Source organism: Camellia sinensis, chromosome 10 (assembly GCF_055761805.1).
Source record: "Camellia sinensis isolate YWXY chromosome 10, ASM5576180v1, whole genome shotgun sequence".
NCBI classification, from domain to species: Eukaryota; Viridiplantae; Streptophyta; class Magnoliopsida; order Ericales; family Theaceae; genus Camellia; species Camellia sinensis.
Genome location: NC_138970.1, coordinates 92,262,132 through 92,280,897, shown reverse-complemented (window position 1 = coordinate 92,280,897; position 18,766 = coordinate 92,262,132). Strand labels below are relative to the sequence as shown.

General features: G+C 36.9%; 1 protein-coding gene across 1 annotated transcript; it reads right to left on the bottom strand.

The window, feature by feature from the left end:
* Positions 1-1,965: 1,965 nt before the first annotated feature.
* LOC114276765 (putative purple acid phosphatase 20) lies at positions 1,966-18,559 on the bottom strand. The gene is made up of 5 exons (XM_028218574.2): positions 18,153-18,559; positions 6,180-6,474; positions 4,563-5,137; positions 3,349-3,437; positions 1,966-2,369 (listed from the first exon to the last, which is right to left on the bottom strand). Exons 1-5 carry the CDS (start codon positions 18,288-18,290, stop codon positions 2,186-2,188), a joined length of 1,281 nt encoding a protein of 426 aa, XP_028074375.2. The 5' UTR covers positions 18,291-18,559; the 3' UTR covers positions 1,966-2,185.
* Between the last annotated feature and the right edge of the window lie 207 nt (positions 18,560-18,766).

The following is an 18,766-nucleotide window of genomic DNA, read 5'->3' as shown; positions in this document are numbered from 1 at the left end:
CATTGTCGGTATTTATAAATACCATTAGAGATGCTCTCAGGGACAATTTTGAAATTTGCTAAAAAAAATAAACGTTTTGACTTTTTAGCTTTTTTATACAAAAAAAAAAAAAAAAAAAAAAAAAAAAAGCCACAAGAAAGTAAACTTTTTTACATAAAAAAGTTACCAAAAAATCAAAAAAAACCTAAAAGTCAACTTTTTAGCAGAGGAGTCTCAACTTAGGGTGTTTTGGAAGTTTTTGTCACCTCTTTTTTCAATATATATATATATTTTTTAATGACCGCTTTTGAAATATATATATATATATATAACTACACTATTTTTTACTTTTACTGTCTTTTCTGGACTTTTGTTGAAATTTTTTATTTTTCTCATCGAGCTAAGTCGAGAAACTTAAAACCTTTTGAAATTTTTTAAAAATAGTTCATTAAAAACTAAAAATAAACCCCCCCCCTCCCCCTGCCGTCAAAAAATAAATAAATAAATAATAGAAAAAGAAAAAACCAAATAAGTAAACCCCAAACACCCATACGTCACTAGGCTACAAAAATGTGTATTAGCGTCAACATTCCTAATGTTGCAAAATTAAGTTATTCCAGAATATGGCCGTGTGAGTATTGGTAGAATTTTTCATAGTTTTTTTATAATATCTAGCATTTGTGTTCATAGATCAAGTTTTTCATGGTTGAAAAATGACATGGAAAATCCTTTAACATCAATAAGACCTCACGCGGCCCGTCTGACAAACCTTAGATTTTGGCGGGAGCCCAGAGAGCTGGGCCTGGGGCTGGGCTTTAAAGATCTTGGCCCAATCCAGGTCAGATTTGTGAGGATGGTATCTACACTACACTCTTGGTAATTAGGAGCATGATTCAAATAGAATGAGGGGTTGTTTGGGATGTCCTAAATAAGTGTATTTTTTTAACTAAAAAGTTGAGGAAAAAACATGGTTGTTTGGATTAACTTTTTGACTTTTTATGGAAAAATGTGTATCAAAAAATTTTATAAATTAAAGATTGTTTGGGATGATCTAAATAAGTATACTTTTTGTTTTTTTACGAAAAGATGTGCAGAAAAGTAGAGAGGTGATGTGATGGAAAAAAGATAAAAAGATGGATTATTTAGGGGATGCCAAACCGGTGTGTAGAGAAAAATTAAGATTGAGAATTATGCAGCCGTAATTTTTTACTTTTAGTGAATAGTGATAACTTTTTAACTTTTTGAATAACTTTTTGACTTTTTAACATTTTTTCAACTTGCCAAACTTGAGCTAACTATAATTTAACAAAGAATAAAAAAAAGGTTTGTGAACATGGCAAATGCAAAAATCTCATGCCATGTTCCCAATTTTCTTTTCTCAAATTTATTCCCACTTTACATGGGAAGGAAAATACAAATCATCTCTCATTAAATGATGACATATTGGCTCACACACACAAAATAATAATAATAATAAATAAATAAAACAAGATTATAATGCTATCTATGTTGATATTGATTAAAAAACTTCTAAAAGAAAAAATTACTCGTGTGCAATGATTTTTTTTTTTTTTTTTTTTGGGTCAATAGATAAGAGTAATTATAAATATAATAACTATTTATATCATTAAACATACCACTAGCTCATAATAATTAGAAAGTCACTTAATAAACCAAGCCTATTAAGTTCACAACAATGCTTCCGACTCCCAGTACGGACGACCCCCAGCGACCCCAGGGCCACGTGTCAGCCTAGGGTTGGCTGGAAAAAGAAAAAAAAAAACAGTTTTTTTGACCCAATCACGGATGACCCCCAGCACCCCAGCTGGGGGTCTAAGTCATTTTTGTTAAGTTCAAACCCAACAATCACCACTAAATACATATACTGTCAAAATGTGGAGAAATAAACTACCCCAAAGTATCAAACTCCTCCATGGTGTTGAACCTGCACCTTGACACCACAAAGGTAGGTTCACTTCAATCGTGTGAGATCAAAATCATCTATTATAAAACTGAATTCACACATAACCTAATAAAATGTTTATCTTACTGTGAACTTCATAATCTAACTTGGAAGGATCCGTGTCCCAAATGAACTAAACATTTGATGTGTACCAAAATCTATTACCATATTTCTGTAATTCCCTTTTGAAGAACTACTGGGTTCATATAAAACAACAAAAACATCTTCACATTAAGTTTTACATTACATCTTACAAGATGGATTAGATGAAAGGCTTTTTAACCATATAGAGTCGGCTACAACTGGTTCATCGTTGTCATTGCGATGCCATGTCCACTGTGCATAGCTTGCATTCACCACTTGTAATTGCGCATGCCCAAAACTGGCCTCCCTGAACACTGATATTGTGGGTTTTGGATTTATATAACTGTAAAAATCACAAGAAAAATTTGTGAAGCAATTAATTAATAGTTCTATAAATAAAAATAATAGAAGAAATTTGATAAACTGAACTTAGTTGAACACAAACAAGTGACATATCCACCAAAAGATGAATGAAGAATAAATAGACTAGGCTATTTTGCAAGTTCCAGATCTCATGGCTCCTCTATGTTTCTTTTCTTTCTTTTTTTACCTTATTTTATCCAATGTTTGCTTAGTTCTTTCACTTCAAATATGAGGTCTATCTCTACTATGAGATAATAATTTTTCTCATCTTCCATTTAACCACTAGAAATAGTTTTTCTCCTTCTAATCCCTTTTTATGTTGTACTCTGATTAAACATAACACAAACCTTACATGATATAAATGTTCAAATCCAAAATATTAGGTATTACTACTCTTGTTCATAATTCCTAGGTATTACTTATCCTCTAATTCTAAAAATCATATCTGACAAACCACACAGGGCCTAGTGGCTATTACAAGCAGTGCATGATCCTTGGTATTGAATTTCTTTGTCTCTCTATCCCAATATACTCCTAATAGCACGATATGGTAAGAATCTCGAGACATAATCATGCAACTAGAAAGAGAGAGATAGAGAGTAATTGAGTTTGAGTACAGAGGATTATACGTTGTCATTGTTCTCCTAACTCTATGAAGAAAAGAGGTTTAGTTCATTTGGAATGCAGGACTTCGTAATAAATGATTTTTCTTCTGCATAGAATTACATATTGTTCATATTTGTATATGAATGTATAAAATTCAAAATTAATTTCTTTTGTTTTTGATAGGTGAGTTTTATTGCCAAAACGAAATATATATATATACACACGGTGAAATTCAATGCAAGTCCTAAAGAGGGCAACAACACAAAATTGCAATTTAAATTTAACTTCTAGTACTTGTAGAATAACATAAACTGTGACACCAATCACATGCAATTTATCAGAAAGAAACTTACTTTTTGGCGAGGCCTTCGCGGTTGCCACCATCCCCAATGTTGATATATACTGGACCGCAGTTGTCAGTTTTCTCTTTGTAAACACGAGTCTGAAATTCAAAGAGAGTGACAGAAATAAAAATCAGTTAAGTACTAGAGTTCACAATCCAATCAAATGCTTCATTAAGCGGGAAAAAGTGAAGTAAAATTAGATTACAAACTCAAATCGTGTTTTGTTTGTTAATATCTCATTCATTTGAGCTTAACTCATTATGACTATTTGACTACTGTGAAGCAATAATGAAATTCACGTTAGTGTTCTTCAAGACAACAGCAAAGATGAAAGTTATGCCTCTACGCTACTCAAATTCAGCTTGATTGAAGCTCCTTTGAAATTGGTTTCAAAGATAAATAAACCAAGTATGATCACATTCTAAAAGTTCATTAAGTGTTCAAATCAATTTTTAACAAGCTGCTTGACTCGATTCGGCTCATTTACAGCTCTAGAATTGCAGACTCTCCCCAAACTTCTACATTTCATCACCCCTATTTCCATCCAAACGGGGGGTAATCAGAGAACACGTCTCAATATTCCAACCATGCAATGGATGGTCCAAATAGCCCATTGGCAGTGCCTTTCTAAATTTTCACTAGTCTTTCTGATCTGGTTGGTTATTAATTATGAACTTGGCAGAGTAATGAAGATCATATTCGAAAACTCAAGTTTCTTTTTTTTGGGTGGATAAAACTCAAGTTTCACCTAGTTATATTAATGCAATAAAATATCTGTTCCTATTTATATATGCAGCTAGAAACATTTTAAAGATGAGCATAAATTAAGGGTGTCTTTGGATCATAGATTTGTGAATGAATATAAGCTTCTTCTTCTTTTTTTTCATTTCCATCGCTTTTTCCTTTCTCTTTTCAAATTTCTACCCAAATTTATGATTCAAACACAACCTAAGTGTCGTTGTTTTGAGCAAGTCATCAATGATTTTCATTGTAATTGATAGTTGCCTAAATAGTTATCATAATATGAACTGACAAATATATATAGTGCTACAAAGACTCATTTTATGATAATAATAAATAAAAAAAATTTAAAAAGTATATGCTCCCATCTCATATAGTAGAAAGGTGGTTTTAAAAGGGAAACAGGAAAGAATAAGAACAGAAAATCTCAAGTGCATGATAGCTAATGACAAGATCACATAATGGAGGGAAAGGAATCTTACAAAGCGCTCATATGCATGGACATGTCCTGAAAATATGACATCAACCCGAGCTCCATAAAGCAAACCTTCCATGGCCGCCTTCATGTTAACCGATTCAACCTCCCCCTGATGAGCGGTGTTAGAATTGTACCACGGTGCATGGAGGAGCACTACCAACCAAGGTGTCTTTGTCCTATCAACCTTCCTCAAGTCGGATTGCAGCCAGCTATACTGAGCCGAGCTTGGACCAAAATCCGTATACGAGCCCAACATAATGACATGGACACCGGCAACTTCAAACGAATAGTACAAGTTGGAATTGGAGCCACTTTGCTCGAATGGCATGTGCCATCTGGCATTGTAGGAGGTGAAGGACTGAGAGTGGATCACTGGGATTTTTTCGATCTCGTGGTTGCCTTGTGTGACCATCCACGGCCTCTGGCTAGCGAGGGGCTCGACCAGCCGGCCAAATGAGTCCCAAAGTGGCTGGATTGTATCAGCATATGACAAGTCCCCTGGTAGTAGGAGCACGTCGTAGTTTGATTTTGAAATGTGATCAAGGGTTGAGGTTGTCCAATCCGTTTGCCCCAGATCACCTGAAGATGAAATATGCACAATTGGCTTGAGTCAGACAACTAGCTTGATAGCATGTTGTTATAGAAATGACTAATGTTGAAATGATGAATATTTTGTACTAAATTTGCTTGTCATATCATATGTCATCACTATAATATTAGTGCAATAAAATTCCATTCATTGTACTGGTGCATAGACGATAGATGACATGTAAGGTGCCATGACATGTAAGTCCTGGTGTTACACAATTGAAATATGAATCGTAGTTACAAAACACACGATAGAAGATTGGCAATTGGAATGACTCGATTTGGGATTCCAACTTTAGTAATCAAGTTGGAGAAATACCAATTATCTGTCAAAAAATCAAAGGCCTAGACAAAAAGTGAGACGAGTGGTTCACTTTTCACGGGAAAAAGGGAAGGGAGAGAGTGGTGGTTATTTTCTAAATTGCCATGATCTGAACTTTTCAATTCTGGTTTCAACTTCCAGTAAAGTTATAGACTAGTTTTCTGTCCAAAAATCCAAGGCCTGGACCAAAAAGAGGGAGAAATCATTCATTTTTTCACAAAGTAACACTAGTTATATTCAAAGTTTACACCATCTGAATTTTCAAATTTTGAACAGACTGCTAAGATTTCTCCAATTTGATCACTGAAGATGGAACCCCAAATTCAGCAAATCTAGATTTCGCCAAGCATTTGTTATGGTTTTTCATGTAAACTTTAGTCTGTCGTCTCATGTTACTAAGAGTTAAAATAGGATCAATCCAAATCAGAACAAAATTTGGAAAAATTGAGATTATTGGAGAGAGTGGAAGTTTATTTTCTAAGTATGCACAATCTAAAACTTGAAATTGAGATTTTCCTAACTTCACAGCTAATGCTGGAACCCAAAATTCAACAAATCCAGATTTCGCCTATTCTAAGCATATATAGAGTGATTTTTTCATGTAAACTTTAGTTTGCCGTGTCATGCTACAACGATACGTGTTAAAATAGGATCAATCAAAATGAGAACAAAAATGAAAAATTGGCATATTAACAATCTACATATATATACCTGCAAGGGCAAAGTTGATAGGAAATTGAGCAGGAGGTGTTTGGAAACTGAGTTCAGGGTTTGAATCAGAGCCACAACGGTAATAATAGACAGTGCTTGGTTTCAATGGACCAATGACCACATCATGAATTTCACCAGACTCGTACAAAACATATCGGTAAGAAGATGAAGTCCCTTTTGCTGAGAAAGCATAGTTCCCTGGAGATGTACCATAGCTGACTGTTGCCGGAGTATTAGCGTCGTCTGTAATCCATGATATTCTCATCTGGTCATTTCCCACCATAGATATGTGCACCTTCATGCAATAAGATAGAAAATCCAGCTCATTAGTTTATGTATGATTCATTATAAATTTAAAAAACATTTTACTATTTCTTTTAAGGGAACCAAATATTGATCGTGTGGACTGATAGAATGTCAAAATAGTTAGAAGATTATATAATTTTTGTCATATTTGAAAATACTTTTCATACATGTCTTAACGCTTTTTGCATATAAATTGAGGCTAATGATCATTTGTTTAGGCAATCATTAACATTTTTTATGTATAAGTCATGATACCTGTTAGAATAGCTTTAGCATAGCTTTAGCAGACTTCATTATATTATTAATTGTATAGTGTTTGCTTTCGGTGTTAGAATAGCTTTAGCATAGCTTTAGCAGACTTCATTATATTATTAATTGTATAGTGTTTGCTTTCGGTGATAATGTGGTATCCAATGCCCCTTTCTCTCTCTATAAAGAGAGCCTTCATCTCTTTGTAAATCACACAACATAATACAAACATTTCAGAGTCTCTCTCTCACTCTATAGCTTCTCTCTCTCAAACTAAACTTTCATGGTATCAGAGCCCAGTGTTACATTTCTGGCAATTTTCAATTTTTGTGTTTAGTCCCGTACACAGTGGCATACATCAAAACGCTCGGAATTTTCTCACGATTCCAACGGCACCTAGCCCGTTCTCAGAACACCCTCCACGCGCCCACACGCGCCGCCTTTACCTTCTGCGCGTCACCAGCTCCGCCACCACTCTCACACGCGCCCGCACGCGCCATCTGTTGCCACTCACCTCCGCCACGCGCCTCCACGCGCCCACACAACCGCGGCTGACGTCAGCCCTGCCACTCCCGTACGCCGCGCCTGCTATCGTGCGCCTTTCGTGCGCCGCTTCACTACATTGCACCCGCGTGCGCCAAAACGGCTATTGTGCGCCGCGCCTGCGCCTGTTTCGCTACCGTGCGCCGCCGCCTTTCTGCTAACGTGTTCCTCCCTGCACTCTGCTAACGTGCGCCGCTGACATCATCGCTGACATCATCTCTGTCCAGCAGCCTTTTCTGGCTATTTTCGACCTTCCGGACTCACTGGTACACTCTGTTTTACCAAATTTTGCTCCTACAGGTCTCTTCCTGTTGCTTTAATCCTACTTAACTAGTATTATGGATCGTCTTGACACCTCCCATCCCATTTCCGTTATTCTGAATGGTTCAAACTATGTTCTGTGGGCCCAAGCCATGTCTTCCTTTCTTAAAGGCAAGAAGCTCTGGCGAATTGTCACCGGGGATGTGACTAAACCAGTCAAAGACAGTGCCACTACTGAAACTCCTGTTCTTACTGCTACATATGAAGACCGACTTGAGGAATGGGACAGTAAGAATTACCAAATCATTACCTGGTTTCGTAATACCTCTGTTACCTCTATCAGTCTTCAATTTGGCCGGTTTCAGCTTGACTCTGTAACTACTCCTGCGAAAGACATCTGGGATTTTTTGAAAGAACGATACCAGACTACTGGTCTTGCCCATCAATATCAACTTCAGAACCAACTTCACCGCATGCGTCAAGAATCCACTCAGTCCATTAATGACTTCCTTTCTCAAATATACTCTGTTTGGGATCAGCTTGCTCTTTCAGAACCAACCTGGCATGACCCCGAAGATGCAGTTTTATTTACTAACCATCGCAACCAGCAGAGGTTGGTGCAATTTCTCATGGCTCTTACCCCCTCTTTTGAGCCCGTACGTGCCTCTCTGCTTCATCGCCATCCCTTGCCCACTCTTGAACAAGCCATTTCTGAGTTGCTATCAGAGGAGACTCGTCTAGGTACTCTTCAAACTCATCATGTGGACTCTGTTCTTGCCACTCCTCCGTCCCGGCCATCATTTACCCAGCGGACAACTGCTTGCCTCTATTGTCAGAATCGGGGCCTTCCTTCAACCCATCTCCTGGTCAATTGCCCCGTCAGATCCTGCCGCTACTGCAACAAACTTGGTCCTGGTCATCTGCAACAGGATTGTTTTCGCAATCCATCTCGCTCATCCTCCAATAGCCACTCCTCTCGCGGTGGCTCTTCCCGGGGAAGTTTTCATCGTTCCGGCAACCAGTCTCATCACACTGCTACTTCTGCTTCCGGGAATCAGTCTTATCACACTGCTGCTGCTGCTTCCGGGAATCAGTCTCATCACCCTGACACTGCCCCCTCTGTAGGGGTCTCTGAGTCACCTGCTCCATCTACCCCTCACTTTTCTCCAACGGATGTAGAGGCCATGCTCAAACAACTTCTCTCCTCATCTGGTACACCTCCTCCTCCTGCTTTGTCTGTCATCCCAGGTAACTCTTCTTGGTATTTTGACTCTGCCTGTTGTAATCATATGACCTCCAGTTCTACTATCTTTTCTTCCTTATCTTCATCTCCTCATATTCCCTCAATACATACTGCTGATGGTTCCCTCATGTCTGTTCGTCATGTTGGTACTGTTTCCACCTCTTCTTTATCTCTACCTCACGTTTATCATATCCCTGCTCTTACCTTAAACCTTATTTCCATTGGTCAATTATGTGAACTTGGTCTAACTGTCACCTTTTCTGCTACTGATTGTTTGGTACAGGACCCTCAGACAGGGCAGACTATTGGGATCGGCCGTAAGCGTGGACGTCTCTATGAACTCATTCACCTTCATGTTCCTGCCTCTCCTCAGATTGCTGCTCCTACATCTACTTCCTTATTATCTCCCTTTCATCTTTGGCATTGTCGCTTAGGGCATATTTCTGTTACTCGTTTAAGGTCTTTGGTTTCTAGTGGACAGTTGGGTCATGTAATTCCCGATAATTTCGATTGTATACCCTGTCAACTTGCCAAACAACCTGCTTTATCATTTAATAAGAGTACTTCTGTTTCTCTTGCCCCTTTTGATCTTATACATTCGGATATTTGGGGGCCCTCCCCTACTACTACTATGGGGGGATCCCGCTATTTTGTTGTTTTTATTGATGATTTTTCCCGGTTTACTTGGCTTTTTCTCATGAAAAATAGGTCTGAACTTAAACACATTTATTATCGATTTGCACAAATGGTTCACACCCAATTCTCCAAAACCATCAAAATTTTTCGCTCTGACAATGCTATGGAATATCGGGATTCAGATTTCCTTTCCTTTCTTCAGCATCATGGTACACTGCCTCATCGTTCCTGTGCTGGCACGTCCCAGCAAAATGGCCGCGCTGAACGGAAACATAGGCATATTCTTGACACTACTCGCGCTCTCCTTCTCTCTTCTTCCTGTCCTGAAAACTTTTGGGGAGAAGCTGCTCTCACTGCTGTTTACACTATCAACTGTGCTCCTACCCCTGTCATCCATAATCAAACTCCCTTTGAACGTCTGCATGGCACTCCCCCTCCTTACGCCAATCTCCGGGTTTTTGGCTCTGCTTGTTTTGTTTTACTTCAATCCCATGAACACACCAAACTTGAACCTCGCTCTCGTCTTTGTTGCTTTCTTGGGTATGGAATTGAACATAAAGGTTTTCGCTGTTGGGATCCTCTCTCTAAACGTCTTCGTATCTCCCGCCATGTCGTTTTCTGGGAACACCAAATGTTTTCCTCGCTATCCTCCTTTCACTTACCCGGACTTTCCACTACTGCACTGTTTACTAATCCTTCCATCGATCTTTTCTCTGCTGAATTTGATACAGGTTCCTCCTCCATCGAGACGCCCTTGCTCACCCCTGATCCTGTCCAGCCTGCTCTACCTGAAGGTCTACCTCTGGTTGCCACACCTCCTTCTCCACCGACTCTTCCTCCCACCGATCCTCCTACGGGTCGACCCCGCCGGGTAACTCAACCTCCTATTCATCTTCGTGATTATATTGTTGGATCTGCTGCCTTCTCTACTTATGAACCTACCTCCTATCGTGAGGCTTGTACTAATCCTCTTTGGCAGCAAGCTATGACTGATGAACTCCATGCCTTGGACAAAGCTCATACTTGGGATCTTGTTGATCTTCCTCCTGGCAAGACTGCGATTGGCTGCAAATGGGTTTACAAAATCAAAACACATTCTGATGGCTCTATTGAACGCTACAAAGCTCGTCTTGTTGCCAAGGGTTTCAACCAAGAATATGGCATTGATTATGAGGAGACATTCTCTCCTGTTGCTCGGCTTACCTCTGTTCGCAGTTTACTTGCTGTTGCTACTGCTCGCCACTGGGGGCTCTTTCAGATGGATGTCAAAAATGCTTTCCTCAATGGTCATCTTCTTGAAGAGGTCTACATGCAACCCCCACCTGGGTCCACTTTTCAACCTCATCAGGTTTGCAAACTACAGCGTGCTCTCTATGGTCTCAAGCAAGCGCCTCGTGCTTGGTTTGCTAAGTTCAGTTCTACCATTCATGACTTCGGATTCACCTCTAGTTCCTATGACTCTGCTCTTTTTATACGGACTACTTCTCATGGTACTACTCTTCTTCTTCTGTATGTGGATGATATGATTATCACTGGTGATGATCAAGCTGGTATTCTCCACCTCAAACAATTTCTCCACCAACAGTTTGAGATGAAGGACCTTGGTACTCTTAACTACTTCTTAGGCCTTGAAGTCTCTCATGATTCTACTGGTTCCTATTTGTCCCAGGCCAAATATGCATCCGATCTTCTGGCTCGAGCTGGTCTTACTGATTGCAAAACTGCCTCTACTCCGGTTGATCCCCAGATTCGTCTCACTCCTCTCGATGGGACTCTTCTCTCTGATGCTACTCTTTATCGCCAGCTCGTCGGCAGTCTTGTCTATCTCACAGTCACTCGTCCTGACATTGCCTATGCTGTTCACATTGTCAGTCAGTACATGTCGGCTCCTCGCACTCCCCACTATACTGCTCTACTCCGTATCCTTCGCTACCTCAAAGGCACTATGTTCCATGGTCTTCACTTCTCGGCTTCTTCCTCTCTTGACCTACGTGCCTTTTCTGATGCTGATTGGGCTGGGGATCCTACGGATCGACGCTCCACCACGGGCTTCTGTTTCTTCTTAGGGGATTCTCTTCTTGCTTGGCGTAGCAAAAAACAATCCCTCACTGCCCGCTCTAGCACCGAAGCTGAATACCGAGCTCTTGCGGATACTACTCAAGAACTTCTCTGGCTTCGCTGGCTCCTTGCTGATATGGGTGTTTCTTCATCTGCTCCTACGCCTCTCTACTGTGACAATCAGAGTGCCATTCAGATTGCTCACAATGATGTTTTTCATGATCGCACCAAACATATTGAGATTGATTGTCATTTTATTCGCCAGCATGTCACCTGTGGAACTGTTCATCTTCTTCCTATTGCTTCAGTCGATCAACCCGCTGATATCTTCACTAAGGCTCATCCTCCTGGCCGCTTCAATGATCTTGTTTCCAAACTCAACTTGGTTGATGCTTTCCCTCCTTGAGTTTGCGGGGGGCTGTTAGAATAGCTTTAGCATAGCTTTAGCAGACTTCATTATATTATTAATTGTATAGTGTTTGCTTTCGGTGTTAGAATAGCTTTAGCATAGCTTTAGCAGACTTCATTATATTATTAATTGTATAGTGTTTGCTTTCGGTGATAATGTGGTATCCAATGCCCCTTTCTCTCTCTATAAAGAGAGCCTTCATCTCTTTGTAAATCACACAACATAATACAAACATTTCAGAGTCTCTCTCTCACTCTATAGCTTCTCTCTCTCTCTCAAACTAAGCTTTCAATACCTATATTATACTGGACATCCAAATACCCAAAAGAAAGTACAAACCCAATAATCACTCAACAAGAAAGACCTCTAAACAAAGAAAAAAAATGGAAAAAGAGTTACACATAGGTGTACAGAGTTGAAATTCGAACATTTGTAAGAGCCCTTGGAGCATCTCTAATGGGGTGGCAGGCCAGGTTCAGCCTTCAAGCTTCTAAAGCCACTGCTTTAGGCCACAAATTTTACGAAGGCCCCGAATTTTTGAAAATGATAGCTAAGACCTATATAATTATATATATATGCGAAAAAAGGCTTCACCTATTCAGAAAGATAAATATACTAATAATTCTGGATAATATACTATTAATTCAAAAAAATATATATATTAACAAAACCTGAATATGAAGATTTAATTGGTAATTTTTTTAAGTCAAAAAAAAAACTAACAAAATAACTTTTAAATAATATTTTTACAATAACATTAAAAATTTATAAAATGCCTCATTTTAACTTCTTGTTTTAAGTCTCAATTTGTCTTGACCAGTCCCAACGCAAATGTGTGGTATATGAAGAGGGAAAATTATTCAATATTCCCGGAATACCACGTGTCCGTACTTCTACGCAATCATTATTCATTATGTCCCCTCATGTCCCACAATCACCCAATACAATACCCCACTCACCCACCTTCTCCACCAATCACAATACTATGGAGTACAACGTGTCTATGCTCCGGGATTACTGAATAATTACCCTATGAAGAGAGCATTGGAGATGCTCTTAACCGATGAGCTTGATAAAGAGTTATCCAAAACCTAATGCAGAGCAAACAGAGCATCATCAAAGTATAGTGAAGCCATCATCATCTGATCATACTACAATCAAGAGTACAGCATAAGTCATGTGCTGTCACATACCTTAGCAAAGTCAGAGGAATCTATCAACCACTTGTATCAGTTAGTTGTTGGTCTGAGTAGTTAGTAAGTTTGTTTGTTAGACAGTTTGAGTCAGGTCGTAGTCCATTGTGTATATACAATAGATTGTAATCTTTTTCAGTGAATGAATTCATTTTCTCTTCAGAGCTTGCCCCATAAGTTCACAGTATACCTCAATTAAAGCAAAAATGAATTTGTTGAAGTGTGTCAATAAAATATATTATTTAATTGGTCCAAAACAGAACATCCCTATGTAAAAAGGGAATTGGGGTTGACACAGTAGCTTGCTGAGGGGCTCTTGAGCCTATTTTGATAATTCAAACGGCTCATATTATTGAGTTTATCGAGTTAATCATTCATGCAAAAAAATAAGGTTAATTGGATATCTATAACCTCATAACAAGATTACATTTGTTTTCAAAAAAATAAATGGAAATAAATGGATACAAAAGTTTGATAATTTTTTAAAAAATAATTAGGACATGATCATCGGGCCACGGATGTCAGACTAGTTTAATTTTTTTCATGAATGATATGTTCGACGAACTCTACAATATGAATATTTTTTGATCATCAAAGCCTCACAACAGCAATCCATATATGTTAAAAGTGTAAAGATCCACCCAAAATTTTGAATCCCGGTGTTCTAAAATAATTAAGAGGTATGAGTGTGAACAAATTTGGACTCACTTGAAGCAAATTCCAGCTAAAGATTCAATAAGAAGCTGGAAATTATTCATAAATAAAATGGAGTCTCTCAATTATTAAAAAATAAAAATAATAATAGTAAGTAGGAATCAAATCCAAAACATGAATCTGCGCCGGACTTTCCTATATTTTTAAATTAGCATTTTATTAAAATCTCATCCAGATTTTTCACTTTGCATATTTTTTTTTTAAATGAAAAATTTAGACTCCCATTGAGAGGGAAATTTGTGCTGAGATGTTTGGGCCGGGCTAATTTTGGTCTTTGTGGGGGCCGTGCTATGGATTGCAAAGTTGCATGGTTTGGGCCATGCAGAGGAGGCCTGGTTGGTCAAATGTGTTGCATGGTTTGATCGGACAGACTTGCTCTGGGTCGTTTTTTTTTGGGCCAACCTACGCCTTATTGGGCCGCGGGTTAAAGTTAGACTGGCTTAGTTGTCCTCATCTAATGTGGTAATCAAGATTGGACCGAGCTATATTCATCTGACTGGCTAAGTGTAAATTGAGCGCATGAATCAGCCGGGCTAGTTTAGGCACTGTGCAACGTTAGGACGTTTGCACACTGCGCTAGCTTTATGGAGAATTTTAAGTAGCTCGGTTAGTGGAAGAGCTAATAAGAATGTAATTCAATTGCTCGGCTGAAAGCTGTGCAAAGAATTGTGCCATCTCATTTGGTTTGCAGTGAGGAGAGTGTTAAAAGATAGACCATATCCTTTACAAATGTGATTCCTAAGAGGACTTTACGATGAGGAATTAGAGTACTACTAAACTTCTGCCATGTAAAACTTATAAAGGTTCAAGCCTAACTTAATTCTATATATTGCAATTACTATTCCCAAATTCATAGAGTTTTTCTTCCTTACTTGTTTTATTTGCTAACTTAAGCATCGGAGAGATTTCCAACACACACCCGTCAGCTAGCTCACGCTTGTGATTTCAGGTCAAATGACGATGTTCGAAGGAGCGCAACCTTAATTAACAAGATTATACAAGTGACGATTATTTCGTGCTTGTACACCCATTATGTCAGCTTTTGCTTGAGAAAATCATAGTGCCATTATCTTTACCATTCCTACCTAACAATGGTTGAATTTTGTTTTAAGTATGCTTTGGTTTGGTTTAGTTTATTTTGATTTGTGCAAGAATTGTAATTGGGTATGGCTTCTCTCCATACTCTTACTCTCTATATTTTATTTTTCGGGTTTCATTCTATATCCACAATGATAATTTAAACCGTTCAATTTATAAATCTCACAATGAAGACCATCTGTGCAAAAAATCAGTTTCATCGGATATCAATGAATACATAAACAAATCACTTTTTGTTTTATCAAATGAAATGTTTAAATTTAAACTCACAAATACTGTCTATTTTAAAAAATAAAATGTAATTTATTCATATATTTAATAATATTCGATAAAACTAATTTTTTGTATAATCTATGTAAATTGTTAAAATCACTACAACATATAAGAGTTTTAGAGATCAAATTTTTTAGTATCTAAAAATAAAAAATTTGTTACAAAAGACATTAAGACCAATTTCTATCATCATGAAGATAGTCACTAAAAAGTCATCCAAAAAGTCAAAAATAAGACTTTTAGAGACAAAATTTTGAAAATATCACTAATAAATACATTTTTAAGAACAAAATAATTTGGTCTCATAATAGTTTATTTTTTTAGGCAAAAAATTTGCTTCTAAAAAGATAATAATTCATCACTAATGTCTAATTTTCATTGCTAAAAATATAATATGACACTTTTCGCAACAAAAATATTTGATCCCTAAAAAATAATTTTACTCCTAAATTTTGGTCTCCAAAATCTAATTTTTTGTAGTGAATTACGTAATAAACGATTTAAAGTATCAATATAAATTTAGAATGAAACTCAAAAAATAAAATATAAAAGTATATGAAGAAAAAAATATAGATCGTAGGGTTGTAAATTTGGCCCGGCCCGAGGCCTGGCCTAGGCTCGGGCCGGGCCATGTCGGGTCTCGCAGGCTCCTGTAAAAATTCGACCCGGTCCGACCTGGCCCACGAGTCAAAAAATTAGGCCTAGGCACAGGGAGTATTCGGGCCTTGGTTGGGTTGGGAAGCCTAGGCTTAGACACGGTCAAGGCTTGAATATTTTTTTTTTTTTACCAAAATTTTATTTTTTATTTTTTTCACTAAAAATAACACTAGATCTCGGACGGATTGGGTTTCAAGCAGAACTTTGAATGAGCTTTGAGTGAGCTGATGAGTCGGGTCACAAGCCGACTCAGACGAGACAGGCCCACGAACCGAGCTAAGCTTCAAAATAATAGCCCATATCTAAAGTCCCGAGCTAACTTGGGCCCAAACCTAATCAGACCAGACTCACTCCAAACTACAGACGAGCTTTGGCCGTCCACATGGCGCACTCACTTTTACCCTCCTAGAGCATTAGTCATTGTCATTTATTATAGGGTTTGGTGTGTCGTGGCATCCAACACAATTACGACTCGTGAGATGAACCACACAAAAGTCAATACGTGTTGACACAATAGTCTCTTCAAGTTTCCATCAAATCATGCTCATGTGGGACATATGCACCGAATTATCTAAAGGATCATGCTTGCATTATGTGGGAAATCCGACTGAAGCAGTTGGGTCCTGAAATCTATTAGGGATTCAATTTTAATGATTTAAATTATTTAATATATAAAATTTATTGAATATTTTATTTTTATAAAAAATTATGTTAATCTGATGTTAATAATCACTTGATCAGATTATATTTTTATTAATGATAAATATGATTTTAAAAATAAATTATTGATAAATATATATTCTGATCAAATAATTACTGATATCCAATCAACGTGATTTTTTTATAAGAATGAAATATTTGACGAGCTCTACACTTTAAACAGTTCAGATCATCAAAATTAGACCCGTGATAGACTCTACGAGCTCAAACAGTACCATCTAATTTACTTTGTGGACTGAAGAGAATCAAAATCCTTATTTAAACCCAATTGAATTCTTAGGATTTAACTATTCCGGAATGTTTTTGCTGTTTAGAGAGTGATTATTTTAATTAATTTTTTTTTTTTACAAAAAAATATAAAAAATAAAAAATAAAAAAATAATAACAACAATGATTTAGACTACTAAAAATACACCACTAATAGCACTAATACATTGAGAATGGTAAAAAAAAGAAGAAAAAAAAGAAATAAGGCATAGAAAGTGGGCGGGGTCCACTGCCACATCATTAGTACTCATTCTAGTGCTCCATTTCTAGTGCATTTTTCAAATAATAATGTGATTAGATGTTTTAATTTTTTTTTAATAATTATTGTAACAAAAAGACAACACAGCAAAGTAGCCTCAGCATCACCACCAGTACATCTTACCATGTTCAATCATTATAAATTATTTCTCATTTTCTATAATCAAAAAGTTCACAAGAACTCTAAACTAAAAAGAACACGAAGAATGTAAAATTTCTTGGTGCCATACCCATTAGATCTGAAAAATAACAATAATAATAATAATAAATAAATAGATTACAATAACTTCCTTTAAAATTAAAAAAAAAAAAGAAATTCATCAACATTTTATAAATTTAAAATAAATATACTAAGTTTTCTTAAAATTTTAATTCTCATAACCGTTAACCCTTTTCATCTAAATTCATTAATAGTATAGATTAAAAAAAATAATATTTTTTTCTCTCTTTTACAATAAAATTTAATATGTACACATCTACATGCATTACTCCCAATAATTTTAGCTACTAAAAACTAAAACTTATGTTTAAACTTGTAAATTTTATTATATATTTTTTAAACTTCGGAGAAAACAGATCTGTTGCCTCCCACCTTAAGAATTGAGATCCTTCCAGCCATTCTCTACTATCCTCTCTCCTTGTAACGGTTTAGATTCATCCAAGAGAGGAGCTAATGGTTTAGATCACTCTATTAAAAAATAAAAAATTACATTTATGTTTCTAATAGAATGATCCGAACCGTAGGATCTTCTCTAGAGTAATCTGGATCATTACAAGGAGGGACTGGAGAGAGAGTGACTGGAAAGGATCTCAATTCTCATTTTACAGCAAAACTCAAAAGTGCTTGCATTATGGACATTTAAAATATAAATAAAATTATATAAAATATATTATATTCTTGTCTAAAATTTCAAGTAAAGAAGATAAAACAGCAAAATTTCTGGATAAAATTTGTGTGACAGTAACAATTTTTTTTCTTTTCTAAATTAAAATTTGTGGAAGAAAAATTCGAAAGTTTTATGATTAGAGAAACACAGCGGATACATAATTCTCAAATATGTTGATTTATAGTTCACAAGAAATAATACCTGTTGTGGAGAAGTTGAATCGAGTTCCTCCGCCAGCCGGACAAAGCGGGACGGCCGGGGCAGTGGTCTATCATAAGAAACGCCACAACTCAACATTCCGGCGAAGGCCAACATGACAAACATCAACCAAACCGCCATTGCAAGCAACCACAGAGAAGCTTATTGAAGGAGAAATGAGAGAATATGACAAATGTTTAAAGATAGAACTGTCAGATTTATACTGGATGTGAGGGACTTTGCCTTGTACGTAAGATACTCAGAATTATACTCTGCTCCCAAATATGAATTTTTATTTGAGAGATTCTCTTATTTGGTGCATTCTTATCTGATTAGAAAATTATACAATAGTTTCGGATTATTAGGTGACGATATTCTTTCATCAATCACCATTTATTACGACTTTTCATATTTCTCAATAATTACTTATCATAAATAAGGAGATGGGTCATTGCTGTGCTAAGGTGTATTATGAATTTATTTTTATGATCTGAATCGTTTATTTTGTAAGATTTGTTGAGTTCTTCATGCTTATCAAAAATCATATTAATCGGATATCAATAACTATATAATCGAATTGAATATTTTTTATACTATTTCTCAAAAGAAAACTTATT